The 9138-nt window shown below is 54.8% G+C and overlaps 1 protein-coding gene across 4 annotated transcripts; it reads right to left on the bottom strand.

The window, feature by feature from the left end:
- Nucleotides 1–58: 58 nt before the first annotated feature.
- Nucleotides 59–9136, bottom strand: KIF7 (kinesin family member 7). Of its 4 annotated transcripts, none has more exons than XM_090148997.1 (18): nt 8822–9136; nt 7924–8124; nt 7406–7823; nt 5647–6178; nt 5423–5566; nt 5082–5294; nt 4776–4960; nt 4555–4664; nt 4300–4434; nt 3883–4085; nt 3594–3791; nt 3310–3435; nt 2807–2983; nt 2129–2344; nt 1759–1965; nt 1248–1446; nt 1008–1157; nt 59–821 (listed from the first exon to the last, which is right to left on the bottom strand). In XM_090148997.1, exons 1-18 carry the CDS (start codon nt 9123–9125, stop codon nt 511–513), a joined length of 4029 nt encoding a protein of 1342 aa, XP_090005123.1. In that variant the 5' UTR covers nt 9126–9136; the 3' UTR covers nt 59–510. The 4 variants fall into 4 exon arrangements, with proteins under 4 accessions (XP_090005123.1, XP_031443586.2, XP_031443587.2 ...); XM_031587726.2 differs by having other exon boundaries at nt 59–818; XM_031587727.2 differs by having other exon boundaries at nt 4776–4957.
- Nucleotides 9137–9138: the final 2 nt, after the last annotated feature.

Below are 9138 nucleotides of genomic sequence, written 5' to 3'. Positions count from 1 at the left end.
ACAAAACATCTTTCCTACATGCCATGTCCACCGAAGTCTCTGACAAATGACTGCTTCATAGAACTCACTCTGCTTTATTAGAAAAGTTACAGTAGAAATGTATTTCTTTAAAAAAGTTACTACAAAAAAAAGTCTATGTACAAATTCCCCAGAACTACTGAGCATCTCCCTCTCAGGCTGTCGAAGCTGAGAAGGCCCTCCTTCTCAGAGGTTTCCAAGCTGTAAAAATGTTCTTAGTGTTAGAGGACAGGGTGGGAGGTGTCTCCTGCTGCCCAGCATTCAAGCTGCTGAGGGTGCAGGAGGAAAAGTGTTGGATCAGTGCTGCCTAGACTGGCAGCAACACAGTGTAAACTGTCTGTCCCACACCTTGCACACTTGTTGCAAGTGAAAAGTTGCATTTCTTTCTTTCTTGGGCCTCGTCAGGCTGACCTAGGAGGCAGAAAGGCAGCTTCTAATCAAATGCCAGCAATATCCTTCCTGCCCTGTGCTAACTAAGCATTAAGGCTGTGCCTAGAGGGGATTTTTCCTAACATCGATCATTGTTGGGTGGTAAGGCAGGGGGGTGACATTCAGGCTGGCTCTGCGGGGCTCCCTGCGTGGCTTGGCAGGGCCCAGGCTGCGGGGCAAGTGCACCTCATGCCTTGGGTCTCCGGTGCTGTCAGTGGGCAGGGAGGAACGTCTCCATGTTGCAGGCAGAGGAGCATGCACCAGATCCCTGCTCTCGTCCCTGCTCCGATGGTTCTCTTCTGCAGGAGGCAGGGGCAGCTCCCCATGGCTGAATTCCTCACAGGTCCCTGTGTGCACATTTCTCTCCATCCCTGCTGGGAAAGAGTGAGATGAGTTTTAGGATCTCTACTGCTACATCAGAACTGCTTCCTGGAAAGTGCTTGCTCCATGCCAGCACTATTCCTTGGGGGCTCAGCTGTACTCCACAGTCTTCTCACTAGGGAAAAGAATTTAAAATCCTGTCTTGAAGTTGGAAAAGCACACTCTGGGCCTGCTCTCACCTTTGGTTCCTCCTGAATGGAGATTAATGCTATTAAGCCTCTGGCTCAGCTCCTGGTTTGCCCGCATGTAACGGCTCAGCTCTTTTTCCAGCACCTGGATCCTCCCCTCGTACTGTATCTTGCTGCTGGCCAGCCCCTCTTCCATGTGCTCTGCAAGGGAAAACCAAGTTATTGCAATATTGCAAGCTGCAAGCCCTGGGAAAGGTGACAGCAGTGTTGTTCTGGGAACTGGGCCTGTACCACGGCTCTGCTGAAGCAGCAGCTGCATGCTCTGCTCGTGCTCCTTCTGCTGCAGGGTGAGCTGCCGGTCCATTTCCAGGCGCTGCCGCTCCACGGCTGCCTCCAGCCAGTGCACCAGCTGCTGCTGCTCCTCCAGCTGCATCTCCAGCTCTGAGAAGGCAATGTGCTGCCGGTGCTGGTCTTCTCGCAGTGTCACCACCTGGCCAATGCACAAAAGCAAGCTCCTTCAGAACCTGGGCAGCTTTCCTCACCCTGCTGTGCTTCACCAAGTTAGATTTTTAGTGTATCATATGAAGGAAGAGCAATGTGTGGCTACATTGGTGTGGCAGAGCCCTACAGGGATGTACGCATCCTATCCCTGGTACTTAAACCCTGTTCCCAGGTGTTGGGAGAAGTAGGGACTTAAAGGGTCATGTAGCTCTGCAGGGTGAAAAAAAAGAGGCAGCAGAGGAAAACAAGAGGTTGGTCACATACTACAGCTCCCTCCAGCACAGACAGCGTTCTCTCCCACCTTGTCAAAGTACTTGCAGAGCAGAGCTCTTGTCTCAGAAGAGGAGAGGTAGCTGAGCTTGGCCATGAGATTCATCTCACACTGTGACAGCAGGCTGGCTGAGGCCCGCAGCACGCGCTGCCGGCATGTGATGGATTCATTCTTGTACTCAATAGCTGCATCCAGAGCCTCAATTGCCTCATCCAGCTGGAACAGGATCCGCTCCTCCTGCAAGCGCAGAGCTGCAGTTAGTAGAGAGCAAAGGATTTCCTGTGTGACCCCAATCCCTACCTCCTTTATCATCTCACAGCCAAGACAACGCTGGCAGGAAGGTGGGACATGCCCCGTTTGGGGAGGAGGAGGAGCGTCTGCCCAGCCGAAGAGCAGGTACCTCTGGGGACAGCAATGTGCCCTGACGCAGCTTGTTGTCAAGCTCTAGCCTCTGCTTGAGCAGCTGGTCCTTCTCCTGGCGCAGGTTGCTGATCTCTTGACGGATCTGCTGCTGGTCGTGGGCGCTGCCGTGGCGCAGCTGCCCGTTCTTCTCTGTCAGCTCCTTCTCCAGGTGCTCCAGGCGGCTGGACACACGGACTATGTCATCTGTCAGGGCCTGCAACAGATGTTTCAGGTTGGATATTATGAAAAAAAATATTTTCAGAGAGTAGTGAGGCACTGGTATAGGCTACCAAGGGAAGTGGTGGAGTCACTGTCCCTGAACGTGTTCAAAAACTGTGGGGATGTAGCACTGAGGGACGTGGTCAGTGGGCATGGTGGGGTGGGTTGAGCATTGGACTTTGGTGATCTTAGTGCTCTTTTCCACCCTTAATGATTCTATGCTTGACTGCTCTAATGGGAATTCAAGTCCCCAGCCCCTTTCTATTGCACCGCTTAAGCCAAGCACTATTGGAATAACTCAGTGAGGGGCAGCACAAGCAGATTTCCTTCCCTCTTCCCAACACCATCACCTTATCCTGACCTGCAGCCTTCTGCCAGCCCCAGGTGGCACCACTGTCTTTCAGCCTCCCACTCTGCTGACAATGAAGCAGGGATGCAGGTGTCACACTTGTCCTACCTGGCTGGAGCGCAGCCTCTTGCTTTCCAGGCCATTCTTCTCCTGCAGCAGAGCCTCCTTTTTGGCCACTATAGCTTCACGCTTTCTCAGCTCATCCTCCAGCTCATCTAGGGCCTGGCGCTGCTCCAGCACTTTATCCATCTCCATGTCCAGCCACTTCTTCTGTTCCTCAATTTTCTGAAGGGAGAAAGTATAAGTCATATACCTGTGTGCAGACAGCAACAATTCCAGGAACTGCTAGACTCAAGGGCAGCAGAGTTGATTCCATCTCTGCTAAACCATGCAGCCCTGACATCACTACTTCTATCATTCTCCATCTCCCACTACCCTTCTGCAAACATTTTGCAGCTTTTTTATTGATGCTATGATTTAGAAGAAATCCTGGTCCTGGAAGCATGATACAATTTGAGTTTTCTGCTGTCAGATTTGAATGACGCTGTGAGCTGTTCTTAAAGGGAAGATAGACTGTCAGGAGCCCCTTTTGGCTGGTATGGTGCCTGTACCTGCTGCTGCTCCAGGCTGATGACGGAGCCATTGCTTCCACTCCGCCGCTTTCTCTGGAAAGCTGCAATTTCCTCTGTTTTGATGCGCAGGATTTTCTGGTGCTGCTCATGCTTCAGTTCCAGCTCCTGCAGGGGAAGGAGCAACCTTCAGCCATCTCAAACGGATGTGAGCTGTTTCTCCAGAACCGAGGACTGCGTGTTGATGGGCAGCACAGTACCCCAAGTGCAATGCTGTGCTGACCACAGTCACCACTGGAGCTACCCCTGCTCCTGCTGGTTCCTACCTTGACACGGTGCTGCCGCTTGTTCATCTCCGCTTCCAGCCGCCTCTTCTGCTCACTCTCCTCCCGCAGTCGTCTTTGCAGCTGGCCCTGCTGCCGCCGCATCAGCTGGATGTTCCTCTCCAACTCCTGCACTCGCTTCTCGCTCTGGGCCGAAAGCGACACCAGCCTCTCAGTTGCCTGCTTCTTTTTGCTCAGAACCTGCCGGAGGATCAAAGCTGCCCCTGTGCTCTGGGCAGAGTGTTGCCAGCACCCATCAGGGCAGAGCCACGTGCTCTCCATCCACACTCACCCGTGCCTTGCTCTGGGCAGCTGCCACACGTGTGCGGTACTCCTGCAGCTTGTGCTTCTCCCCAGGGTCCCAGGGCTCTTTGCCCTCCAGTTCCTGGAGCTGCTTCTGGCTGTCACTCAGCTCAGCCCGCACCTGCTCTGCTTCCTGTTCCAGCTCGCCGATCTTCTGGCAATACTGCTTGTTCAGAGCCTGCGCGTCCCTGCCTGGAACACAACCCCTCATGCTCACCTCTGGGTTCCTGCTGTCCCAGCCTTGCAGGAGGGCAGGTCTGTCCCCCCCCCACGCCTTTGGTAGGTAGCTACAAAAAGTGCAGGGGTGGGGCAAACTAGGAGGTGAGGATGGAAGCAGGGACTGAATATCCCACCAAGCAGTTCCCTAGCTGCCTGATGCACACTCTGCCCACCAGTAGCTCTGCACCTGTCTTGATGAGCTCTGTGATCAGCTCCTCCTTCATGCGGATGTTGATGGCTAGCTCCCGGATCTTCTGCTGGGCTTGCACCAGCCTCCACTCAGAGTCCTTCCCTGCAGGGCGCTCCTGCCTCCTGTACGGCTCTGCAACACAAATTACTGGGTAAGGATGCCCAGGGAACAGCAAGACAATCACACATAAGAGCTGCAGCCAAGGATCAGTGCAGCACCAGAACTGCCCCTCAGCCTACAGCTGCCACTTACCTTTGGGCAGCTCCAGCTGCTCCTCCTGAATCAAGAAGGGATGTCCTCCGCTCAGCTCCTCACTCAGCTTGCTGCTCACTTCTCTCCTACTCCAGCTGGGAATCCCATTTCTACAAAGATGAGCAAATTGATCACTTGGATCTAGGCACCCCTTGCTGCAGCACTGTCATTTCTAACTTGCACAACTGTCATGGCAATGTCATGGCTCAGCCTCAGCTCACCGGCGCTGATACAGGGACCGCCTCTGCTCCCATTCTTCATCCTCTTCTGAGGACAGCTCCACTGCCTTCTCCAAGCCCTGGTTGTGTTCCCTCTGTAGGGCCGTGTCCCTGAGCTCTGCACTGCTGGGTAGGTTTGGGTGACAGCCGGCTGAGTCCTCCTTTAAGGAGGAACTGCTATTGAGCTGCTGGGGCAGAGAATTGCAAAGAGATGAAATATGCTGTAGGAGAGCCAGCTTTAAGGAAGGCAGCTGACTCTCAGATGGGCATTACTGCTAGGCAGAGCAAAAAGGCAGAGCTCCAACTCACCTTCTGACAATGGCCCTTTCTGCTCCGCTCAGTGGGAATGCTGCTGAGGCCGTGGGGCTGCGTGGCTGCCAGTGGGGCTGTATGTGGTCTCTGGGAAGCAGTCACCAGGTGCAGGTTCTCCAGCAGCTCTGGCACACATAGGTTTGGCATCGCCATCTCCAGGCGCACGTGCAGCTCTGAGATCTTATCCTGCTGCTCCTGCAGTTTGTCACTCTAGGGAGGCAGTGAGAAAAATGTCACAGTGTAACACAGATCCCAGAGGTGCTGCAGGGGAACTCCAAGGCTGGATTGCACCCTGGAGTGGGGCAGGTTTCATTTAATAAAGCACATCCCAGCAATACCTGCAGCTTATACTGCTCCATGGCATCCTCTAAGGCAGCCAGGAAATCCCGGTTCTCCTCCTCCAGGCGCTCCACTTGTCTCTGCAGGTTGGCCACATGCTTGTCCTTGATGGCCTCGCAACCCTTCTCAGTGCTCGCCTGCCCCTGGGATACAGAAGAGACATCAGTCTGCAGATATGGGACAGACAGTACCTCTGAGCTGAAACCCCCCAGCCGTTTGCTACCTGGGCTTTGGGCAGCTTGCACCCCTGTGCCTCGAGGCTCTGATCCTCTGCAGAAGTGCTCTCGATGCCACTATCCAGCCCAGCTGAGGTCAGCTCGCTCCTCTCGCTCTCCACCGCACACAGCCACTCCTTCACCCGCAGGATCTGCTCCACTGTCAGGTTGCTGTCCTCCTGCAGCTCCATCAGCAGCCGGTAAGCAGCATCTGTGCAGGTGCGGTAGTGCGCGCACTCAGCCAGCAGCCGAGCATTGGGCTCCTGGGGGCAGCGCTTGGTGGTGTCTGAGCGGTTGATGATGCGTGTCTCGGAGCGGTGCCGCTGCTCCAGCGCCTTCTGCAGGTTCTTTATCTGCAAGTGGAGCTCCTCCACCTGCTCTGTCTCCTTGCGGCAGTTCACCACCGCTTTGTTCTGGATATTCTGAGCTCGGCTGGCGTAGTTCAGTGTGTTGAGGCTCTCGTCGAAGTCAGAGGAGGAAGGGCTGACGCATGCTATCATCACAGTCTGGGCGTTGCCCCCCAGGGAGTCCTTCAGGATCCTGCACAAAGCAGAGACACCGGTGACTGAGATGGCTGGAATGCATGGTAACGCAACCAGAAGGTTTCCAGTCCTTTTCAGAGGCTAAACCCAAAGAGAATGATACACGTGCTCTGCGCTATTGAAGAGAGCAGAAACAGAATCATAGAATTGTTTGAGTTGCAAGGGATCCCTAAAAGTCATCTGGTCCAACTCTCCCATACTGAACAGGAACACCAACAGCTGATCAGGTGCTCAGAACTCTGTCCACCCTGACTCTGTGTGTCTCCAGGGACAGGACATCCACCATCCTTCTGGGCAACCTGTGTCAGTGCCTCACCATCCTTATTGCTAAAAAAAATTTCTTCCTTATATCCAATCTACAGCTGCTCTCTTTTTGTTTGAAAAAGTTCCCACTTGTCCTATTACAACAGACTCCACTAAGGAGTCTGCCCCCTCATTCTTATCATTCTTATAGCCCCTTTAGGTACTCTCAGATCTCCTCAAAGCTTTCTCTCCTTCCAGACTGTGCTGGCCCAGCTCTCAGTCCTTTTAGAGGTGTTCCATCCCATGGGATATTTTTGGGTCATTTTTGTGGCCCTCCTCTGGATGTGCTCCAACACATGTCTCTCCAGATGTCTCTCCTGTACTAAGGACTCCACCTCTGGATGCAGTACTCCAGGTGAGGTCTCACAGAGCAGAAGCAGGATCTCCTCCCTCACCCTGCTGACCACTCTACTTTAGATGCAGCCCAGAATACAGCTGGCTTTTTCAGATGCAAGGATGCATTGCTAGCTTACGCCAGCTGCCATCCACCAGTAATCCCAAGACCTTTTTGGTTGGTCTGTGCTCCATCCTTACATCCCCAGCTTGTACTGACAGTGGGGTTTGCTGTGACCCAAATGCAATACCTTGCACTTGGCTTTGTTGAACCTCATGAGGTTCTCCTGGGCGTAGTGCTTGAGCCTGTATAGATCTCTCAGAATGGCAGAGGACAAAGGAATAACAACTTGCATAATGACCAAGTTTCTGCCTGAATAACTCCTGGAGCCAGGTACTACCCGATTCTGTGCTCACTGGCATGAAAGCAGAAGGGATGACTTGCCCTGCAAGCTTCTCCTGTTCAGCTTGGGGTCTCTGCCACCAAACCAGGTAGGCTGGGCATGAGAAGGACCACCAAGACGCATTGTGTCCCTGCTGCTGGGCCACCAGCCCATGGGATGTGCGGGGTCCCGCTCCCCATCTGTACCTGGTGATTTTGGAATCCCTATAAGGAATGTGGCTGCCTTTCCTCCGAGGGTCCCCCAAGGCACTGATGACATTGCCCAAGGCCAGCAGCCCGCTGTTGATCTGGATGCTCTCCTTCAGCCTCTCCCCGGTGTTTCCCGTCTTGACGATCCGTTCTGAGCCCGCCAGGTCCACAAAATGGAACTTGGAAACCAGGACCTGTCCTGAAGCGGGGATGGTGGGCTGGTTGGACAGGGCAAGGCGAGTGACACGGCCAGCGCCGCGCCGCTGCTCCATGGTCACCGTGAAGATGGTGTGTGAGCGGCTTGACTGTGCGTTGATGTGCGTGGCACCCGTGTGCTTGGCCGTGTTGCCCATCTCCAGCAGGCTCAGCACCTCATCCAGTCCTTCCACCTCAGACTCCTTCACACCACAGAGCACTGCAACGGCAAATGGATAAGGGACCCAACAAAATGACAAAACCAAACAACGGCCTTTGGGAATGAGGAGAAAAGGAAGCCCAAGGGCAGCTGCACATACCGACGTTGCCCTTGTCGTCCTCTCGGATCTGGATGTCTTTGCTGGCCGTATCCACCTGCAGAAGGTCCCGGAACTCCTCCTTGTACACCTCCAAGTAGGATACGCGCACTGTGTAGTCAATGAGGTCGTTCTCGTCGATGAGCTGGAAGGTCTCTGCCATGGCTCGTGGGATGATGCCCTGCTCATCCTCATTGATGGAAGCTGGCAAAGAGACATGGACACGATCAAGGGATGTGGCATGTGCCTGGAGCCATGCTGGCTGGGGATGGGCTGGAGCCAGGGCTGCAGTGTGGGTTTCATCACACGGGAGCAGCCCCCCGGCCTTCCTACAGCCCTGCACTGCCTAAATTCAAACTCCTTGCAAGGGCTTTTAGGACTTGGGGAAAACCTCACCCCACTTCTTCCCCACACAGTGGTGGTGGACTCATGCAACGGCTCTTCCTCAAGAATTAAAAAGGATGTCAGTGTTCCCACTGATAACAAACATCAAGTGCAAAGCTAAAGAGTGCTGCCCTTTGGAGCCAGTGTTTCCCCATCAGCTTTCCCAGCTCGTTATCTGCCTGCTCTGCCATTGTGATCTTAAGCTGCTGTGCTTTTGTCTCCAGCAGCCACGCAGAACTGCAGCTCCACACCTGGAGCTACAGCCTGACCTGAGAGCGGAGCAGAGATGGATCTCAAAGTACAGCCATAACTCAGCATTCCCAATCGGCGAAGTTAACCAAAGCTGACCTGTGATCCACACTCACTAAGGTAACTAGAGATCCAATAATACCACCGAAACAACTTTGAAAAGAGGGATGGGTGGGATGGGGGCTATGGGATGGCGGCAGGGGATGGGATGATGGGATGGGGATGTGATGGAGATGAGATGAGAGAGAAGTCGCTGCCCGCCACTCACCGACGCTGGCTTCCCCGATGGTGTAGGTCTTGCCGGATCCCGTCTGCCCGTAGGCGAAGACGGTGGCGTTGAAGCCCTGGAAGAAGGCCCGCAGCAGCGGCCGGACGCAGGCGCCGTACACGGCCTCCTGCCCCGCCGCCTCGGGCAGCACGGCGGCGAAACGGAAGCGGCGGCGGTGGCCCAGCGCCACCTCCCCGGTGGCCGCATCCCCGCGCAGACAGGAGCGGTGCCCGCGCAGCACCTCCTTGGGCAGCAGCGGCCGCACCCGCACCGCCACCCGCACCGCCGCCCCCTCCGGACCCATCGCAGGGCGGAGC

Source organism: Phasianus colchicus, chromosome 12, assembly GCF_987193195.1.
Source record: "Phasianus colchicus chromosome 12, bPhaCol1.hap1.1, whole genome shotgun sequence".
NCBI lineage: Eukaryota > Metazoa > Chordata > Aves > Galliformes > Phasianidae > Phasianus > Phasianus colchicus.
The sequence above is the reverse complement of the archived record's forward strand: the minus strand, read 5'-3'. Positions and strand labels throughout refer to the sequence as shown.